The sequence below is a fragment of the Misgurnus anguillicaudatus genome, chromosome 21, assembly GCF_027580225.2.
Source record: "Misgurnus anguillicaudatus chromosome 21, ASM2758022v2, whole genome shotgun sequence".
Taxonomy (NCBI): domain Eukaryota; kingdom Metazoa; phylum Chordata; class Actinopteri; order Cypriniformes; family Cobitidae; genus Misgurnus; species Misgurnus anguillicaudatus.
In genome coordinates this window covers 5959546-5982800 of record NC_073357.2, presented here as the reverse complement: position 1 = coordinate 5982800, position 23255 = coordinate 5959546, and the positions used below count along the sequence as shown (strand labels likewise).

The 23255-nt window shown below is 36.9% G+C and overlaps 1 protein-coding gene across 3 annotated transcripts in view; it reads right to left on the bottom strand.

Annotated features, from left to right (window-relative positions):
• The window catches only part of il16 (interleukin 16), a 47693-nt gene extending 28847 nt beyond the window's left edge, over positions 1 to 18846 (bottom strand). For 2 of the 3 annotated variants that reach the window (XR_008637855.2, XM_055180146.2), the window contains exons 1-4: positions 18591 to 18846; positions 9794 to 10164; positions 1918 to 2024; positions 1656 to 1776 (exon numbers count right to left, since the gene is read on the bottom strand). Coding sequence is in view for 2 of the 3 variants with exons in the window: in XM_055180146.2 (XP_055036121.2) it covers positions 1656 to 1776; positions 1918 to 2024; positions 9794 to 10164; positions 18591 to 18603 (612 nt within the window). In the remaining variant the exon portion in view is untranslated. The remainder of the gene's footprint in view (positions 1 to 1655; positions 1777 to 1917; positions 2025 to 9793; positions 10165 to 18590) is intronic. The other variant, XM_055180258.2, reaches the window with a different exon arrangement.
• Between the last annotated feature and the right edge of the window lie 4409 nt (positions 18847 to 23255).

Here is a 23255-nt window from a genome sequence, read left to right as displayed (position 1 = left end):
TAAATCACTGCATGGCTTTCATAGCGATGTACGCCTGCTTTCAGAAGCATAGCACATAGTGTAGGAGTGAAGTTATTTGGGATCACTGACATTACAAGAACACCCAGAATAGATGTTTTCATTTGTACTGATCTAAAATCACAAAAAGCACAAAAACATCTCAGATTTCACCCCTAAGGAGCAATGAAACATATTTATGTCAATAGTTGACATAGAGTATCAAGCAACAGGAAACAAACAAACAAAAAAAACTGTTTGCCCATAGGGTAATAAAAATAAATGTTTCTTATCGCATTAGTTATTTTTGCCCTGCACTGCAAAAAATGATTTTTAAGAAAAAAATTCGTAGTATTTTTGTCTTGTTTTCAGTAAAAATATCTAAAAATTCTTAAATTAAGATGCTTTTTCTTGATAAGCAAACGACCCAAGAAAATAAGTCTAGTTTTTAGACCAAAAATATAAAATTTAAATGATTTTGTGCATAAAACAAGCAAACAAAATCTGCCAGTGGGGTAAGAAAAAAAATCTTGAAAATTTTTCTTAAACACTAAATTCAAGAAAAATCAGCTTACCCCCCAAAAATTCCTTGTTGCACTTAAATTTTAGGCTTAATTAACTTTTGGTTACACTTTATAATAAGGGTCAATGAATCAAAATGAACTAAGACATTAATTGTTTTTTTACTTAAATATGAACTATGTACTAATCATAAACTAATGAAAAGTCATCATTAACTCATTCACCGCCAGCCTTTTTGAGAAAAGTTGCCCACCTGCATTTTTGTGATTTTAACAAAATGTTCACAAAATTCCTTGCAGGAAAAATTATTTTCTATAAATATATAAACATACAAATTATATCAAATTAAAGAACACACCCTCTGCTTTCAAACAAACAATAAACAAACAAACAACCAAACAAAATGGGGAAAAAAACGTTTCATTATATATTTACTTTTTCTACTTAATTTAACCACTGATATATGGATATTTCTCTTAAAAAATACAACATTTTGAGCAAAAAGCTTAAAAAAATTGCGTTTTTGTAAAGAAATTTATGTTAAAGATCAGACTCAGAATGACTATCAAACATAAAGGCAGTTAAAATAAATGATTACATCTTTTAAACTTCCATTTTTTATCAATTCGGTTTGGCGGTATTACACTTTCACTTTGAAATTCGTCCAGAAAGGCATATTTATTAGTTAAATATGAACTCATAAATGACGAAATAACTCGTCAATGGCGGTGAATGAGTTAAGTACAACATGAGTAGTTTTTTCGTTGTTAATTAATGTTTTAATTAACATGAATTCGTGTGTTGAGTCATGAGTCATGTTGTAGTGATTCACGTGATTCATAATGTTTATTATGGACCCTTATTATATAGTGTTACCCAACTTTCTTGATTTGAAAAGTTGCAATAAATTTTAAAAGTAAAGTTGAATTACCTTAATTATTTCAACTTTATTTTTTATAATTTATAGCAACTCCCCACTAGTCAAGAAGGTTTGAAATTATTGTAATTTCGAATTGATTCAACTTTAAAAGGAATTCCATTGTACAGTTTTCTGTCTGAAATGTTGTCAAAAACATTGTAAAAAGTAGTAACTGTTCTCAGAAAAACTCATAGATATGAAACTGATAAAGTCTTACTTCATTACTGGTGGTTCTACACACAGTCTTTTTCTCTGGATCAGGCTCCAGTTTAGTTTGATCGTTTACAATCTGTCCGTTGAATGGGGTAAGCCTGTCTCCAAAGTAGATATAAGTGTCCCTAGAGACAGAGAACAAAGCACTTACATTCACACTATAATATGCAGAGCTTTGCTTTGAGCGTGCACATGTATGCATTTTTCATGCGAACATGTGAATAGGACATTTGTTGGCACAACAGTAAAAGTTAGGTGATTATTACCTGTGCAGATCTTGACCGACAGTGCCGCCATTGTCAAGAAGTTTGTTATCGCCCACATGCAGCCCCTCCTCCCCCGTGGCAACACACATTCTCCAGAAACTGCTTTCCTGTTTTAGGGAAAAGCCACGGATCGGTCAAACAAGGGCGCTACTATTCCCACATTTAAAGAGACCTATTTACAACCAAAAAATCAAACCTAGACTTAATGGTTTGACAGCTGAAGTAAATGTGAGTATAGTAACTGAGTTTTTATTAGACCACGAACCACATCAGATCATAAACCACATCAGGGTCCCAATAAAAAGAACCTCAATGTCCCACAAATTAAGACTACATGAGCGTCTATGAAAGTTGGGTTGGATCATTTTACTACAGCAAATTTATATCAACGGTTTAGGAAGCAAGCAATGTTTAAACTCTTTAACATTTCTTTATAACAAACTTTCTCACCAACAGATGGTGATTTAAGCATAGTGTCATACCATAAATATATTATTTTGCATTTGTTTTCTGCATCAAGGAATTCCTAACAGATCTCCGTCAACAAAAAGAGTGAGGTAAACAACCAGAGCGCACTGCGGTGGGTGCTGCATCCCACAATGCAATCTGCTTGACCTTCTGTTTCCACTATGACAAATGGACCTACGTAACATCTTATCAATTCAGTAATTGACAAGACTATTTTATATGAAATTGAAGTAAAAATGCTAAAAAAATAATAATTTTAGAGACGGCATGTCATTCTCTCAATTTAGCATGTAACACAATAGTTAAAGGTGCCATTTCTTTTTGTGTTTTCGAAGCTATGATTGTGTGTACGGTGCGCAATATAACGTGTTCATGTTTCCCGTGTAAAAAAAAAATTCTTATCTCTAAAGCGCTGTAGCGTTTGGGCAGAAGTTTGATACCGCGGCTCTGCCTCTTGCTCCACGGATGATTCCTTCTGCGCATGCAAACTGACGTTTTTACGTAACATGGCGGCGACCATAGTCAGACATTTTTAGCTTCAATTCATTAGATTGGAGGGAGGCGACGTCGCATCGTCCATCTTTTTTTACAGTCTATGGTCCGGAAAGGTCACGCCAGATTGAGGAAGTTGGCCTTAGCAAAGGCCAAACAAAGGGGACTTAACTCCGGGTGGAAATTAACAGCGTCTTGATGGCATGGCAACTAGAGATCTTCACGGGTCTACTTAGATCGGAAAGCCCGAGGTCCGACCATTAACCAAAGGGTCTAAAAGTTTTACATGTGCCTCGGACACGGGTCAGGTATAATAATAGCGGCATCGGGTCTCGGGTAATTTAAAATGAATGAGACAACCCGAACTATCTCACGTGTGTGTGTGTAGATGTCCTTTACCAACCCGTCATCTGTTAACCAAGAGCACTTGTGACATCGTGTGGCTGGTGTTAGGTTAATTTTCGTTGACACACCTGTCAATCAACTTTAAATGTACATTTTAGCATTTCCTTGGTGTCGTCTTCAGATAACAAATAAAAATAAATGAAGCAGCCGGCCAAATTGTTTGCAAGGCAACGTGGCTTTGTTTCTGTCTGACTGGTGCCAATTAAATTCGGGTCCAGTCGGGTTTAAAAAAATTAAGAATTCAGGTATAAGGACTCGGGGTCTAATTTAATCGGGTTTGTCTTGGGTCGGTTTATTCTTAAAAAACTATTTATCTCAGACAAATATTGTCCTATCCTAATTGGGCATACACACCAAACGCAAATTCAACGATTTGCGCAAGTAGATTACATACAAAGTCAATGCTTGCGTCTTTGCGCAAGTTGAAAATATTCAATTCAAGCTAAAAATTTAAATGACGCAAAGTTAAATCCCACGAGAAACCTAGAGCGATGAACACAATGCTTCGTATTTGGTGTGTATGCACTACGCAGCATAACAAAGCCTGCATCAATGGAAAGCTTTTTTTTTATAGTCTTACACTGCAAAAATGATTTCCAAGAAAAAAATTCCTAGCATTTTTGTCTTGTTTTCAGTAAAAATATAAAAAAAATTAAGATGTTTTTCCTGATGAGCAAAACGACCCAAGAAAACAAGTCTAGTTTATAGACCAAAAATATCAAATTTAAAGGAACACGCCCACATTTTGGGAATTTAGCTTATTCACCGTATCCCCCAGAGTTAGATAAGTCCATACATACCTCTCTCATCTCCGTGCGTGCTGTAACTCTGTCTGACGCAGCCCCCGCTAGCTTAGCTTAGCACAAAGACTGGAAATGCATGGCTCCAGCTAGTATACTGCTCCCAATAAGTGACAAAATAACGCGATCATTTTCCTATTTATGTGTTGTGATTTGTATAGTCAAACCGTGTACAAATAACAAGGTGATATGAGACACAGCGATCTTTTAACAGTATACATACTGAGAACTATATTCTCTGAAGACGAAGCACTGCCGCATGGGCGGAGTGATCTGCTCGCAGCACACGAGAAGCCCCTGGTGAGGAGCAGAGAATTCGGTCAGAGTTGTGCAGATCACTCCGCCCATGCGGCAGTGCTTCGTCTTCAGAGAATATAGTTCTCAGTATGTATACTGTTAAAAGATCGCTGTGTCTCATATCACCTTGTTATTTGTACACGGTTTTTCTTAAACACTAAATTCAAGAAAAAAATCATTTGATTTTTTTTGCTCTAAAAACTACACTTATATTAAGATTTTTTTGGTAATTTTTACTGAAAAAAAATCAATTTTTGAAAATCATTTTTTGCAGTGTATTTTGTGGTCAGGATCAAATAGGACTTTCTTTTTCATTATTTAGATTTTTCTTTTATTCTTAAACTGTACATGCTGTAGTTTAAACTGTTGTAATTTCTACTTCGTTTTTTAACCTTACCGTAGTTAATATTAAAAGTTTTTCACAGTATTTACCACGGTTTAACAATTCACTATAGTTAATACTACTATAGTACACATAACCAAAGTCTAGTACTCGCTATAACATACTACAATTTACTATAGTGAACACTAATGTTTACTACAATATTACCTTGGTGTCGTCTTCAGATAATAAATAAAAATAAATGGAGCGGCGGGCCAAATTGGTTGCAAGGCAAACGGGCTTTCTTTCTGTCTGACTTATGCCAATTAAATTCGGGACCAGTCAGGTTTTAAAAAATTTAAGAATTTGGGTATAAGGACTGGGGTCTTAAAAAATTATTTATCACGTCGGGTGCAGGTAAAAAGTGATCCGGCTCATTTCGAGTCAGGTACATTTCTTTATACCCAAATGGCAACAAAAACACTCTACTAACACAACTCTTCCTCCTCTCCATAGAAGCGCAACAGGTTAGTAGGCGGAGGTTAGTCAAAAAATTTAGAATATTGTCGTCATTAAACTGGAAAGTAGAGGGCTGTAGTCCAAACCAGCTGTTCTTTCATAGTCTATTTGCTGGCCATCTTGATGCATTGCAATGGAAATGTATTATCATCTATTTTCAATAAACACACCTCTTTAAAAAGAAAATGTATTGTTATTGTCGTTTTATAGTCAATATCTGGAACTAGCAGGGTACTGACATTCTATTCAAAACAAAGCTCTTTTCTTTTTTCATAAAGTCAAAGCAGCGCTATTTTAAAATAAACATTGTTACAATACGTTTAAATGTTGTGCAAAGGTCACAGTGGGGTTTTATCACAGTGTCGTTCTTTGGGGCTTAAATGTCATTACATGAATATTCTACTGTACGTGGCCTGTATGAGAGCCCTGTTCTGTGTCTCTCTGTATCATAACAAGACCTCTTTTGTGCTGATGTAATGAGACGGGCTGGACCATAGATTCACCAGCCATGTGATTATGATTCATATTGTGAAGATACATCTGTGTGATTCCCAGTTTACAGGGTATAGTGACATACACAGGCTTACATATAGTGACAGAAAGACAACTCGTGCAATACATACGGCAAATTCCACTTTGGTGTGCATATGATTCGCAAGTCCTTCCCATTCACTTAAACGGTGCATCTTTTTTGTCGTTTTATTTATTGGTTTCTCAATTTTATTGCTATCTTTTACCATTTTCGCTTGGGTTTAGGGTTAGAACAACTTTTTGTTATATAAAAATGACATCCTAACCCAAACCCCATATCTCTAACCCCAACTCCAAGCGACCATGGCTTAAATATAGACAAAAACATGGAGAAACCTGTATATTAAATAACCTCATTAAGAAAATATAAAATCTAACCCTAAACCCAAGCGAAAATTATTTAAAAATAGAAAAAAATTGAGAAACCAATAAATAAAACGACAAAAAAAGTGCCGTTTAAGTGAATGAGAAGGACTGGCCTATCATATGCATGCCAAAGTGGAATTTGGCATTTGTATTGCACGATTTTCACACTTTGTGCTATTTATACACATCTACATGAGACTGGGTAGTCCTATCCTGATGGGGCGTACACACCAAACGCAAATTCAACGATTAGCCCGAGTATATTCCTTACAAAGTAAATGTAAAGCGTCCTTGTCCAAATTTCACTTTGGCGTGCATATGATACGCCAGTCCTTCCCATTCGCTTAAACGTTGCATCTTTTTTTGTCGTTTCATTTATTGGTTTCTCATTTTTATTGCTATTTTTTACCATTTCGCTTGGGTTTAGGGTTAGAACAAGTTTTTGTTATATAAAAATGACATCCTTACCCGAACCCCAATTCTAACCCCAACTCCAAGCGACCATGGCTTAAATATAGACAAAAACATTGAGAAACCTGTATATTAAATAACCTCATTAAGAAAATCTTAAATCTAACCCTAAACCCAAGCGAAAATGGTTTAAAAACAGAAAAATTTGAGAAACCAATAAATAAAACGACAAAAAAAAAGATGCGCCATTTAAGTGAATGGGAAGGACTGGCGTATCATATGCACGCCAAACTGGAATTTAGCGTATGAATTGCACGATTTTCACACTTCGTGCTATTTATACACATCTACATGAGACTGGGTAGTCTTGTCCTGATGGGGTGTACACACCAAACGCAAATTCAATGATTAGTGCGAGTATATTACTTACAAAGTCAATGTAAAGCGTCCTTGTCCAAATTTCACTTTGGCATGCATATGATACACCAGTCCTTCCCATTCGCTTAAACGGCGCATCTTTTTTTGTCGTTTTATTTATTGGTTTCTCATTTTTATTGCTATTTTTTACCATTTCGCTTGGGTTTAGGGTTAGAACAAGTTTTTGTTATATAAAAATGACATCCTTACCCGAACCCCAATTCTAACCACCAACTCCAAGCGACCATGGCTTGAATATAGACAAAAACATGGAGAAACCTGTATATTAAATAACCTCCTTAAGCAAATCTCAAATCTATCCCAAGCGAAAACTGTTTAAAAATCAGAAAAAAATTGAGAAACAAATAAATAAAACGACAAAAAAGATGCGGCATTTAAGTGAATGGGAAGGACTGGCGTATCATATGCACGGCAAACTGGAATTTAGCGTATGTATTGCACGATTTTCACACTTCGTGCTATCTATACGCATCTACATGAGACTGGGTAGTCTTGTCCTGATGGGGCGTACATACCAAACGCAAATTCAATGATTATTGCGAGTATATTACTTACAAAGTCAATGTAAAGATACAAAAATATTCGTGTCATTTGAATTTTTCACTTGAGTTGAAGTTAAATCCCACGAGTAATCTAGAGCAATGAACGCAATGCTTCAAATTTGGTGTGTACGCAGCATAACAAATCATGAATCAATGGAAAGCTTATTTATTCATTATTTTAAAAAATACCCTTATTTTGTGGACTTTCTTTTTTCATTATTTAGATTTTTCTGTTATTTTAAACAGTACGTTGTTAATGTTTTATTCCCGTCTAAAGCTCTTTCTTGTCATTTTTTTTAAACTTTGAACCTGCTGCAGTCCACATAAAAATACTGTAGTTTAAACTGTTGTAATTTCTACTTTGTTTTTTAACCTTACTGTAGTTAATATTTAAAGTTTTTCACAATATTTACTACAGTTTAAAAATTCACTATAGTTAATACTACTATAGTACACATAACCAAAGTCTAGTACTCGCTATAACATACTACAATTTACTATAGTGAACACCAGTGTTTGGGGTAATGCATTACAAGTAACGTGCATTACTTAATAATATTACTTTTCTGAAGTAACGAGTGACGCATTACTTTATAAATGTAGACATTAATATTTAAAGGCGGAGTCCACGATGTTTGAAAGCCAATGTTGATATTTGAAATCACCTAAACAAACACGCCCCTACCCCAATAGAATCTGGACCTTCAGTTGATAGACCCGCCCTACACATACGCAACCCGGCAAGGATGTCGGTTAGTAGACACACTCCTTACTGCTGATTGGCTATAAGTGTGTTTTGGTAGTCGGCCAGTCTCCTTTTCCAAAGCGTTTTTCAAACATCGTGGACTCCGCCTTTAAGTTACTTTTTAAAAAAAGTAATGCGAGTTACGTTTCAGTCTAATTAATAAGATTAAAAAAATTATGCACTGAATTAAACTGAATGTAGTCACGTAGAATTACGCAATCTATGCGCGCCCTCAGCGGGAACCGTTTGAGTTAGCAGAAATGGCAGACGAGAGCTAGACTTTTTAGCCATGGAAATATGCAATTTCTGAATGCAAAACTTCATAAAAAAACACCTGCAAGGCCTGAAAGAGATCAAGCCTCAGCCAAGTATGAAAAAGAACGCAAAAGTAACTTAAAAGTAATGTAAGTATTACGTTCCATAAAAAGTAACTAAGTAACGCAATTAGTTACTTTTGGGGGGAGTAACTTAATATTGTAATACGTTACTTTTAAAAGTAACTTTCCCCAACGCTGGTGAACACTAATGTTTACTACAATATTTTGTCATGTGGGAGTCAATATGCTGCAGTGGAAAACACATTGAAGTCCTGTGCAAAAACAGGACTTAATTCCCAAATGAAATACATTATTAAACACCATCACAGAAATATTCGCAAAAAGATAAACTGATTTGTTGTCACGATTTTCTTACCTTCATTTGCTTGTCTTACGCATTAACCTTACTAAGTTTGATTATAAATTTATACCTTAATGGTGCATTCACACCAGCCACAGAAGAGGCGGCAAAAACGTGACACTCGCGCGCAGCTGGACGCCCAAATACCCGAGCTCACTCGCTTCATTTGCACGCGAAACTCCAGTCACCCGAGACACCCAAGCGGAAATCCGCATCATGGGAGGGGCTTCTGCGACTCCGCTCGCTTCCTCTAATCACGTCACAAATACAGCAAGGTCCTGATTGGTTAACGCGTTGCGGAAATCCGCCGAAGTTCAGCTTTTTCAACTCGCGTATTTCCATCGGCAATGCTCAATTCTGTGCTATTCGCTATACGCCAACCGTGCAGCAGGATGCCTAATCGCATCTTTGCATTGACTTAACATGTAAATTACTTGCGCTTGCCGCCTCTACCGCGTCTGGTGTGAACCCTGCATAAAGGTGTCAATTTTAGCGACATCTAGTGGTGAGAATGCGAATTGCAACCAACGTATGGAAGAAACGCGACATGTAGAGCATGTTTGTCCATTTAGGGCTTCTGTAGAAACATGACTGCGACTTCCATGTAAGGGGACCCACGGTGTAAATAGATAAAAGGGCCCATTCTAAGGTAAGTAAAGTAATACAGTTCATTTTATAAGGTCTTTATACACCACTAATTATATTGTTATACATATTATATTGCATTTCTGTCAAGAGATCCTTTTGAAATGTGCACATGCACTTTTAAAATGAGCATGGTGTGCTGTTAAAGCAATGCTCTACCCATTCAGGAATACATTGTGATGTCATCAACACCTGTGATGTCATCACTAATACATACCTTAATGGAGAAGGACCTCCTCATCGCTCTCTTGGGGCCCTCTTGCACGGAGGTCTGCAAGCTGATGCTCCTCGTGATATACTTTTCCGAATTTGACCCTTCCAGCGGGTCTTTGTAGCATCCCTCATCCCAGGCCTCGCAGTTCCTCTCTTCTGGGCTCGATGGCTCTTCATTGGTGCTGGAGCTACAGATGATGAGAGATCTGGACAGTATGGCTAGTTTCTTGGAGCGCGATCCGGGTTTCCCCCTCTCCATCCTCTTGGTTCTCCTCCTGTGATGCAGTTGTTGGTGGTGGGTGTTTCTCAGAGGCATGATGGCCACAGAGGGAGGTTCTCTCCCAGGATGCATCAGCGCTAATGGAGGGGGGCGCTCTGCAGAAGAAAGCAATTAGAAAATTCGGTTAGGAGTCCGTCCCGCCGTAGTCCTGTGGCCTAAGTGTTTTCAGAAATCGCAGAGGCTACGAGCGCAGATAAGAGCGCTTTCTTCTGAGCAAAACCAATGTCCCGTGACTGACTTGGCAGGGAATCTTACAACAGCAATAGATTACAAGGGAAGGGGAGTACATCCAAAATAAAAAATGTGTCATCATTTACTTGCATTGTTTAAACGACAAACAGAAAATGAGATTTTTATGTTCAACTACAACACATACAAGTTTGGTTTTGGGGTCAACAATGTGCCATTCTTAAGCATAAACATGGCCTAGGCTCAAGTTTTAGTGAAGAGGAGCAAATTACATCTAAAACTAAAAGGTTTACTCCACTAACAAAGCTATCATGTGTTTGGAATAAAGTCATATGGATAAACTTCCTATAAGCTGGATAAGATTGCTTTATTTAAATGCAAGATGGTCGAGTTTCCAATAAGAAAAAATTGGTAGAAAATGCAAGCGTTATTATTACAGTATATCCCAAGGGGATTGAACCTAATGCTTTTGTCTTGTTTTTTCCATACACACATGAAGTGATCTAGCAAAATCATGCATTATAAATGACCAGCTGCACATACATTAATGAAACATGTGAGATGAGCTCATATCCATCATGGCATGTGGGAATATACTGTGACGGCCGGTGTCTAAAACACAATGTACTTACTGCACAAAAATGATGTCATGGCCACCAACATTGAACGTTATTGCACCACAAAGCCATCTCAGATATATTATGGATCATAACGTGTCTTGTGATATTGAAAGAAATCTTTAGGAAAGTCCAAACCAAGTGTTTACCCATCAAATACTATTGTTATGCGACAAAAAAATGACTACAGAAAAGTCATGTTTATGAAAGTATACCTTAATACAGCCCATACGGCTCACTTTATTCTAAACAGATATGATAGCTTTGCAAAATAAACTTGTATGTATTTTGCTAATAAAACTTTTCTCATCTATCAAGCATTTATTTGACATTTAATCCATAACTCCTTTACGTTAATCACTTTTATGGAAATGCACTCAGTCCTGAGATTGTTCATATGGGAATTAAAAACGTTGTCTGCGAACATTATGACCTCCGCAAAGGCCCAACTTCCACATTAAAGCACCGTATTACCCAGAACCCCCTGTGTTTTTTCTGGCACTGATAAAATACCCTACTTCAGATATTGAATAAAGGGGCTTCAGTGTCTAGAAAGTATTTTAACACTTATTGATAGGGTAACTAGTCCATGGAGATGCCATTGACCGGTCTGGTTAGCAGCATATATCAAACTAATACAATGAACAGTGAGGCTCTGTTACATAACCTAGTATGCCGCCTAGATAATATTCAGTATTTTTAAACGGATAGTTCACCAATAAAAAAAAGAAAAGAAAATTGTATCATCATTTACTCAGCCTCAAGCTGTTCCAAACCTGTATACATTTCTTTGTTCTGCCAAATACAAAATGAAGATGACTTTCTTACTTATGTCTTATTTTCAGTAAAAATATCTAAATATTCTTAAATTAAGATGTATTGTTCTTTATGAGAAAAATTACCTAGGAAAATAAGTCTAGTTTTAGACAAAAAATATCAAATTTAAGTGAATTAGTGCTTCAAACAAGCAAAACATAAATAAATAAAAATAACTGCCAATGAAATAAGAAAAAAATTGTGTTCATGAAAAAAAAACTTATTTAAAGTAAATATTTTTATTCCATTGGCAGATTTTTTTAACTTGTTTTAAGCATTAATTTACTTAAATTGTATATTTTTGTCTAAAAACTAGACATATTTTTCTAGGTAATTTTGCTCATCAAGAACATACTTCCAAATTTAAGAATTTTTAGATATTTTTACTGAAAACAAGACAAAAAAAAAAAACGCCAATGGGGTAAGCAAAAAATCTTGAACATTTTTCTTAAACACTAAATTCAAGAAAAATTCAAGAACAATTTGCTTACCCCTTTTGCAGATTTTTTTGCTTGTTTTATGCACAAAATCACCCAAATTTGATACTTTCTTCTAAAAACCAGACTTACCTTCCCGGGTCGTTTTGCCCATCAAGAAAAACCATCTTAATTCAAGATCTTCCAGATATTTTTTACTGAAAACAAGACAAAAATACTAAGAATTTTTTTCTTGAAAATCATTTTTTGCAGTGTTGTTATTTATTTTGCTTGTTAAAGGACTTTGTTGTTATTGATTCGTTGTAAAAGTTTACCGGAAGTTACGTTTGTTCCATGAAAGCCGTTTGTTTGTGTTATATTTCGGATTTTGTTTCTCTTTTCCTGTCTTGTCATCATTCCCAAGGACAATGGGACTAACAATGGGACATCATGCCACTGATCTACTGGCCTTCCTTCAACATGATGCCCTGCTGATGTCAAACCAACGACCACCAGCTGCCCCCATCTAATATACTTATCCATGTACACTGCAAAAAATGACTTTATTACTTAGTATTTTTGTCTTGTTTTCAGTAGAAACATCCAAAAATTCCCAAATCAAGTTGTATTTTCTTGATGAGCAAAATGACCTAAGAAAATAATACTAGTTTTTAGACAAAAAACATACAATGTAAGTGAATTTGTGCTCAAAACAAGCAAAAACATCCGCCAATGGGGTGAGAAAATTTTACTTGAATTAAGTGTTTAAGAAAAAAGAAATCTTATTTTACAATTTTTTTTTCTCACCTAATTGGCAGATAATTTTGCTTGTTTTAAGTACAAATTGTATATTATTTGTCTTAAAACTAGACTTATTTACTTATTTTGCTCATCAAGAAAAAGCATCTTAATTTAAGAATTTTTAGATATTTCTACTGAAAACAAGACAAAAATACTAAGTAAGAAAGTCATTTTTTGCAGTGTATATACACATATATATTATGTTTTAACCCTCATAAAATTACTAAAAAATGTACCTATTATATAATATATCCTCTATAGAATCAGCTATGTCTGTCTCTCTCCCAAGGGTTTTTTCCCCTCCTAGGACTTTTCTCCCACAGGGTTTTTCTCCTAGGTTTTTTTTCAACCCCTGAGGAGACTGCTGACATTGGCTTAACTTAGCACCCACTTACATACGTTACATTTTTACTATGCTCGCTAGTATGGTTAATCCTAACAGCTGTATTCTGCTGTTTATGTTTTTTACTGCATCTATCTGTCTATTTGATCTGATATTTGTACGTTTTATGTTGAGCTATTTGTACATTACTGCTTATGTAGGGGATTCCAAATCGAGCACTTATGAGGTTCAGCGTCAATTAGGATGCACCATTAAAAGGCAATTATGTACAGTAGACATTTGGTTTAACACAGAGCCTACTGCATGCATTAGGAAGGTTGTGCATGAGCTAATTCTGTTTTTTTTTTCTCAATGCAAAGTCATCACTCCATGAACCAACCATTAAGATGTATTACATAATTCGTGACAAATATCATTCCCTATCCCGAGAGAAAGTAGAGAAAGTAGCATATCTGCCAATGTGTGTCGCAAGCGCTGAGTTCATTTCTCTGGCTGACAAACATAAGAAGCCTGGATTGCCCTTACAACATCTGAATCCAGCTGAAAAGAACAGTTTGGACTAAATGTCCATACTAGTCCAAGGATGTACATCTGGTTTCGGGCTGGTCTAGCTGGCTAGTTTTATTATGCTGTTTACAAGCAACATTATGTTAAACACTATTTAATGATGCTGTTTGACCAAAGGTACCTGGTAAAGACAGCACATCAGCCAAAACCCAATTTAGGAGTTCAGGATAATATAATCCCTTCAAGGAAAAAGGTTTGAATCACTCAGGACTGGACCCAAGTACTTTCCTGGACTCACTGAGTTTAATAATAAAGGGTATAACTGAAGTGCATTGACGGCAGAGGTAAACTAACAGATGTTTCATTGTTTTACTGGTACACTGACTATGTTTGTGTCATTTACAGCAATATTTTCCAACTTCATTTGTGGTCATTTCAGTGGCAACAGTACAGTATTGAAAAGCATTGACTCATTGATGTAATGGCACAAAGCAGTCACGCTGTTTAGTCTTACAACCCCTAAAGAGAAATGAAATGAAAGCAAAACATTTTGGCTCATGTGCACAGCTAAACTGAAGATGCCACTGTGTTTGAATGTCACACATTTCAAATTAATCCAAATGAAGACATAAAAAGCAAAAAAATATTGCATTTATAAATTTGGATAATTTTACAGAACCAGAAGGCCGTAGGTGACATTTTGGGTGAAATTGATATATATATATGTGTGTGAGCTTTTCCTGCTGTCAAAAGGACACAAATTAATTCTGAATCATTTTGGAGTTATAAAAGAAATTAGTACACAAAGTAAGATCAAACCATGGTGATATTTTTGTTCTGGCCCTCCTGTAATGTTTGTGAAATGTCACTTACGCCCTTCTGGTTCTCAGCCCTCGATATGTAAATGTAGCAAGGTTGCACAAGTATAACGGTCCCTGTCATGTAAGTGTATTCATGGTAGCGGCCAGAGCTAAAGCGCTAACATTGCTACATTTTTTGTGAGTGTATTTTTAGCACCTCTTCGCGGTTGCTAAGGTGTACTGGGTAGTTGCTAGGTTGCTTGTAATGTGTTCTGAAAGCTGCCCAGGTTTTTCTATGTGGTTGTTGCTAAGATATTCTAGTGGTCATTCGCATATCTCTATGTGGTTGCTAGGGCATTACTAGGTGGTTTCTAGGGTGTTTTGGTTGGTTGCTAAGAAGGTTACTAGCTCAGTTCAAAAAAGCACATCCCATACTTTGGCTTAGAGGACTTTACGGGTCTAAAAGTTTCACATGTGCCTCGGTCACGGGTCGGTTGTAATGTTAGTGGACCCGGGTCTTGGGTAATTTAACTCTTTCCCGCCATTGATGAGTTATCTCGCCAATTAAGAGCAAACATTTGCATGAAAAAAATGTGTTCCTGATGAGTTTTTATGGATATCTGTAATACTGCGACTATCTACTAAATAGCACTTACCCAATTTATAAAAAAATTGAAGCAAATTTTTTTTTAATTAATTTTACACTTGATAATAATTCTGAATCTGATCTCTAACAAAATTCCTATACAAAAATGCAATTATTTCAACTTTTTGATAAAAAAATTGTATTTTGAAAGAAAAATACCCATATTTAAGAGTTTATAAACAGAGACAAAAATAAAGATAGAATGAAACATTTTTTTCCTGTTTTGTTTGTTTGTTTATTGTTTGTTCTTTCATTTGATATATTTGTACGTTTATTTATTTATAGAAGAAACATTTCCTGGAAGGCATTTTGTGAAACTTTTGTGAAAATCACAAAAAAATGCTGGAGGGCAACTTAAAAAAAAGGGTGGCGGGGAATGAGTTAAAATGAATTTCATTTATATTTTTGTCCCGTATTATGCAGACTTTGATGAAAATCTGAGTGTTTACATTACCTTTTAAATTGCGCAAATTGAAATAACAAATAAAAAATGCACTGAATTAAAACACGTCAATTTCGCATAAACTATATATTGCAAAAACGTTTTTTTTTTCGGGTGAAGTAGTTTTTAAGGCAATTAGAAAAAAAGGAACACATTGTAGTATGTAGCCGTATGTAGCCGAACATACCCGTCATCATCGTTTTTGGAATGACTTATCGTGACAACAAAATTACATTTTAGTCACATAACATTGGTTAATGGAAACGTTAATGAGTCGTCATTTTACAATAGTTTTTGGTCGACATTTAAAAAAAATAAGTTTTGCACAAATCTTTAATGGAAAGGCAGCTACTGAGATCTCTTTTAAACCCTAGATTAGGCACATAGGATCTTTAACTTTCGTACTAAAACCATTTTTCATTAATTTTCTTGTCTTGGTCTTGTTTTAAAGAAGACACTTTAACGTTTCTTACAGAAGTGTCTGGAGGTCAAAATATAATTTTTTATAGCAGTTTACATGGTAACACTTTATTTTACAATGTCTTTGTTACACATGTTACATGTAATTATTATAGTAATAACAGTTAATTATGCATAGTTACATGCAACTTACCCTAAACCAAACCCTAATCCTAACCCCAACCCTATAGTAAGTACATGCTGTTAATGATTATTACGTAGTACTTAAATATATAATTACACTGTAACAGTGATACCGTAAAATAAAGTGTGATCGTTTACATTTATAAAAAATGCAATATAGTATTATTTTTAATACATAAAATTATCAAAAAACTGAGGTTTGTGTTGGTTTGCTGTGAGGTTTGCTGCATACTCTTGTCACAAATGAATAAATTACATTTACTGCATTATTATTACTGCTAAAAGTTTTTAAATATGAAAACAACATTCTTAGATCTTTCCAACAATAAATAAATAATTTTGTCGCAATAGATTAACATTTACATTCTAAATATTGAAGTAAACTTAACTTAGCGCCAGTTAAAAGGTTAAACAACGTTTTTAATTTTTTTTGAAAATTGGAGAAAACGTACAAAATTATATTTTTTAATAATATTATGTGGGATTCAATTTCTCATCCCAACCACCCCAAGTATACTTAGTATTTTTTACATGTACGTGAGTAGCACAGTCGATCACACAGCCTTCAAAGTAAACTTTATTTTACTCAAATTTAAACAGGCGTTCGATGCATGCACATTGCAACAAATTGCAATACGTCTCCTGGCCAACATACCCCTGTCTGCACATGCGCATCCTGCATGTAAAACGTATGCGCGGTTACAAAAATTTGGCTGTGTGTGTAAAGTACACGAAATTTGTGTTGCGCACTGTACACTGACCCTCACGTACACATTAAAAGTAAAGTATACCCAGGCCTAAACTCACAGCAACGCCTCAGCAACCACCGATAACCTCTATCATGGTAACTAAGTTAATTAGCACTAGCATGCACCACTTACATTTTGTCATTAAATGCGGCATGAAATGTAAAATTCTAATAAGCTTGTAAACTAACAAAATACACTAAAAATACTGGGTTGTTTTTAACCCATGCTGGGTGGTTAACAGCTGGACAGAACACACTGATGTAATAAAGGTCCAATGTGTAACTTTTACGAGGATCTCTTGACAGAAATGCAATATCAAGTACATAACTATATTATCAGTTGTGTATAAGGACCCTATAAAATGAACTGTATTGTTTTATTACCTCAGATTGAGTAGCTTTTATTTACATACACCACGGGTCTCCTTACATGAAAGTCACCGCCATGTTTCTGAAGTAGTCCTAAACTGACCAACTGCTCTATAGAGCGCATTTCATCCCTACATTGTCTCAGACGACGACATGTTTGTCCTGTGGCGGCTACCGTAGCTTCTCTATTCATTTTGAAATTGAGGGGTGAGCTGTTGGTTGCAATTTCCAATCTCACCACTAGATGTCGCTAAAAACACACTGGACCTTTAATCTTTCTCCGCCATTGACGAGTTATCTCGTCAATTAAAAGAAAACGCTTCCCTGCCAATGCGTTTTTCTGGCAATCCTTATTTCCGCTATTATCTACCAGGTGGCGCTCTTAGTTAACTTATAAGACCTGGAAGCAACCCCTTAGGGCAAACGGTAAGAACTCCTTGTATGCTCTGAATCTAATCCCTAACAAAAGTCCTTCGCAAAAATGCAATTATCTCAGCTTTTTCCTCCAAATTTGGTATTTCTGAGAAAGAGTTAAAAAGTACCCAGCATTGAGTGCGGTGTATCCAATATTTACCCAGCATGGGTTAATAACAACCCAGCTTTTTTTTAGTGTAGCTATTTTTCCCAAATCCTGTTTGTATTCATTCCTTTTTACATATTTCTACTGTCATTAGCCATCCCCTAATCGCCAAATGTTTATAAATGTGTAAACACTCTTTCCCTTTTATCAAAACCTTATGTCAAAGCAACTGCGTCGTCTTTACCAAGCAACTTTTTCATATTATGCAAGAACTAAAACCCTCCCAACAAACCCTTGCATGCAATCGGTCTAAAAAACAACATTTTGGATAATCTGTCAAACATAATTGTAGATTTCCACAATCATGACGATGATAAATCTGAGGCAGAACTGTAATATGACAGTATGAATCAGCACAGCACCACTAATGCATTGACAGTACTGCATGCTTTAGCTGTCTCCATCTGATCTAATTATAACAAACAGCGTCTGGAGCACACGAGCAAACACACAAGGTTTGTGGCTACGGATGCCGTGCAATTTTCTTTGCCTGTGTTTGGTTGATGCCAGTCAACCTGACATGGTAAACTATGTTTGTAGTCTGTCCCCCACTACACATCTGTTTTCAAGCGTTGGTTCAGGTGTGGCTGAACGTCGCATGCAAGTTTCCTATTCCATTGAGGAGGAATGAGATAAACACTTACCGAAGCTGATCATATTGGCTTCCTCAAGTACCTTATGGGAAAGATCACTCCTTGTTCTACTAGAAGTTGCTATGTAGAGTAATCCAGAAGGGTAAGAGACACTGGTCAGTTCAACATGATAAACTGAACAAGTTCCTCTTGTACGGTTGGAGATTTTTTTTCTCTCAGTAATGCCAGAGGCTGTCAGGGAGCTAAGAGGAGCGTTTGTAACTGCCGCCTACCCTCCCTTTTCTTAGCATCCCACTGAACACAAGCGCCGTCTCATAGAGCTAGGCACCAAATCACAGCCCCTTTCCTGTCTGACAAGAGAGAGAGTGAAAGCGAGAGAGAGAGAGAGAGAGAGAGAGAGAGAGAGAGAGAGAGAGAGAGAGAGAGAGAGAGAGAGAGAGAGAGAGAGAGAGAGAGAGAGAGAGAGAGAGCGAGCTAAGACCTAATCAACTAGAGAACCACCACCATTATCACTCTTAAAAATAAAGATGCTCTTCCAAGATGCTCATGTTTAAATTTTTTCATTTTGAGAAGAAATATAAATTTTTGAGGAAAACATTCCAGGATTTTTCTCCATATAGTGGACTTTAGTGATCCTCAATAGTTTACAGTTTCAATGCAGCTTCAAAGGACTCTAAACAATTTTAACCGAGGCATAAGGGTTTTATCTAGCAAAACCATCATCATTTTCACCAAAAAATTTTTGCAGCGTTGTGATACGTCAGTGTGACCTTATGTATTACGTAATCACGTCGAAAGGTCACGCGTGACGTATGCGAAACTACCGCACCAGTGTTTACAAGTGCGGAGAAATGGGACCGTTTCGGTGTTGTTGTATGTGGAATGATAATAATTAATGTCTTTGTTGTTTAAAATGGCCCGCAAGTGTGTGTTTCTCATATGTAATGCGTGACCTTTTGACATGATTACGTAATACGTAAGGTCATGCTGGCACGTCACACGCTTAGTTCAAGACAAAAGTTGTGGTTTAAAGTACATCAATTTATTTATTTTTGGCGAAAATGACGATCATTTCGCTAGATAAGACCCTTATGGCGCATTCACTTAGGATGCGGTGTGCGCTGCGCTATGAAACCCAATCAGTTTGTTGTTGTTTCATCAACCCGCTCACGCCGCAGTCAACGTTCAAAATAGTTTAACTTTTGCGCTGCGCTTTGTGACGATTATTCGCCCGCCCAATAGAAACGTTCAGAAGTTGTTGTATGTGGAATCATACTAATTAATGTCTTTGTTGTTTAAAATGGCCCGCAAGTGTGCGTTTCTCATATGTAATGCGTGACCTTTTGACATGATTACGTAATACGTAAGGTCATGCTGGCACGTCACACGCTTAGTTCAAGACAAAAGTTGTGGTTTAAAGTACATAAATTTTTTTTTTTTTGGCGAAAATGACGATCATTTCGCTAGATAAGACCCTTATGGCGCATTCACTTAGGATGCGGTGTGCGCTGCGCTATGAAACCCAATCAGTTTGTTGTTGTTTTATCAACCCGCTCACGCCGCAGTCAACGTTCAAAATAGTTTAACTTTTGCGCTGCGCTCTGTGACGATTATTCGCCCGGCCAATAGAAACGTTCAGAAGTTGTTGTATGTGGAATGATACTAATGACCGTCTTTGACTCATGTTTAAAATGGTCCGCAAGTGTGTGTTTCTCATATGTAACGTGACCTTTTGACCTTTTTACGTAATACGTAAGGTTGTGCTGGCGCGTCACACGGTTAGTGCAAGGCAAAAGTTGTGGTTTAAAGCAGTGGTTCTCAACGTTATTCCTGGAGGCCCACTGCTCCGCACATTTTGTATGTCTCCTTTATTTAACACACCATTCAAATCATCAGCTAATTAGCAGAGATCTCCATGAACTGAACTGTGGTTGGCAGATAAGAGAGACATACAAAATGTGCAGAGCAGTGGGCCTTCATGGATGATCGTTTCGCTAGATAAGACCCTTACGCGACATCACACAGGACATGGTGTGCACTGTGCTATGAAACCCATTCATTTTTAATGGCTTGGCCGTGCGAGGGTGGTTTGTAGTTGTGTCACCCTGCCAACGTCGCGGTAAATGTTCACAATAGTTTAACTTTGCGCTGCGCTTTGTGATGATTACGCGCGCGGCCAATAGAAACGTTCAGATGTTGTTGTATGTGGAATGATACTAATGACTGTCTTTGTCTCAGTTTAATGTTTAAAATGGTCCGCAATTGTGCGTTTCTCATATGTAACGTGTGACCTTCTGACCTTTTTACGTAATACGTAAGGTTGTGCTGGCGCGTCACACGGTTAGTGCAAGGCGAAAAGTTGTGGTCAGTGTTGCCAACTATTTTCAATGGGAAGTAGCTAAAGCTTGCTTGGAAAGTCGCTAAATGTCGCTAGATTACGCCATTGCCTCATTAGCATACCAGTGACGTCATCACGTCGTATTTGCATTCTTACTACATTGGCTGTTTCACGTTTCCCTTTCTCTCTGAACTTTCACAAATTTAATTTTAATACACATGAATGCCTTAAAATGTGTTCTCGTTCGTTTATCTGCTTCTGTTCTTATAAAACGAAACATGTGTATGTTCATATTTAAATGTCCAAACAGTCCAGTTTCGAAACATAAGAGGATACGCTGATAAATGACGGGAAACGTTGTTTTCTAGGTACATAGCTCATTAATGTGGAAGAAAAGCTGTGTCATGAAAACATCAATCAATTTATGGTGGCATGTAAGGTGTGTTTCAAGTCATGGTAGCTTGTTGTAGGTAGGCAGCTTAGGTTACGGGAAATGGAGATGGGCAACAGCAGCGTCTGTATTCCTCCTCCACTACTTAACGCAAATAAAATACTGTAGTAATTAATAGTTATCCCGCTGAAAGTTTAGAAAACTCATAGTGCAACTCGAGCACAGCTCACATATTGAGGTCCACTAAAGTCCACAATATGGTGAAAAATCCTGGAATGTTTTCCTCCAAAAACTTTATTTCTTTTCAACTGAAGAAGAAAAGACATAAACATCTTGGATGACATGGGGGTGAGTACATTATTCAGATTTTTTATGAAAGTGGAATAATCCTTTAACATTTTTCCACGGAAGACCCCATAAAATGGCTTATGACTTCTTTCCTGTGTTAAGTAGGGCTCAGTAGGCTCGTCTATCCAATCCAATAGTATCATAGCTATGAACTGTTCCCAATCTAAATATGGCAACAATGGTATATGACAAGCAGTACACAATATGTGTAGGATGCCTGAATCCGCAGTATTTGGAAAAAGTTTGATCTTGTCCTGGTTCCACTAATCAGAAACGTTTTCATCCCATGAGACCACAGGAACCGACAACCCCCTTTAACATTTTTTAAAGCAAGTTTTGAAAATTAAAGAAGGCCAAATGCACTTGTCCCATGAAGCAAATGAGGTATAAAAATAACAAACAATCGTTCTAAAAACGCAAGTAAAACAATCAATTTTATGTGATTAAACTAATATTACACTAGCCATTACTGTGACCTAGTGATGGGGACAAGACCGCCTATGCCGATTCCGAGTCAAGACGGAGTCTTTGAAGGGTCGAGACCGAGTCCATTGGTGTTCAAATAGAGTCAAGTCCAAGTCAAGACCGAGTCTTTGAGGAAGCAAGTCTGAGTCCAGACTGAGTACTTTAGGAGTCGAGAACTAGTCAAGACCAAGACCATAAAAACATGTCAGTTTTCATATTCAACCCCAGCTAATAATCAACAGTTACTGTGGGTTTACACCAAACGCGAGTTCAACGATTTGCTCGAGTAGATTACATACAAAGTCAATGCAAAGACGTGATCAGACGCATCCACGCATGGAGAAATGCAAATGATGCGATATGGGCGGCGCGTTTACCGCAAAAACATGAGCTATTCGCCTCAAATGCGTCTTCGCCAAAGTTGAAAAAATTGAACTCGAGCGAAAAATTCGCATGACACGCAGTTAAATCCCACAAGTAATCTATAGCGAGTAACGCGATGCCCCGCGTTTGGTGTGTACGTAGCATTAGGCCTACAGACTAGGCTAGATTGGGAATTGTTTAGACGAGCAGTCTTAACGTCTTAATATGGGCGATGCTTTCACTATCATTAAAAAAATCCCTTCCACATGTATCATCATCTGCCTATTTTTCTAGAGATAAATAAACAGCTCTGATGGCAGTATCTTTGCATTGCACCATGGGATGTCATTTTCAAATAATGCCCGTCAACAATGCATTTTATTATTATTGTTTTGTGTTGTGTGTTTTTTTATATTAACATTGAAAAAATGTGTTGATCGAATCCTAGAAAACAGAAATCTCGAGACTGGTCTTGAGTCTGAGTACCTCATCGCTACTGTGACCTGCATCCAAAACCCTACTGAAAAGACCAGCTAAAACCTCATACACTTGTTGGCTCCCAATCTGGTTTTAGCTGTAGCAGGCTGGTTTTACCAGACTGGATACTTTTTAGCTGGTCTAAGCTGCCTGCCTGGTCTTTGCTGGTTTAAGCTAGTCCTCTCAGCCTGGCAAAGCTCTGGTAAACCTGGTGGGTCAGCGGATCTCCAAGCCTGACCAGCTAAAAAGTAAGTGGCATCCTACACCAGCTTAAGCAGCTAAAAGCAAGCTGTGAGGACTAGCTTAAACCAGCTAAGAGCAGGCTACCAGCTTA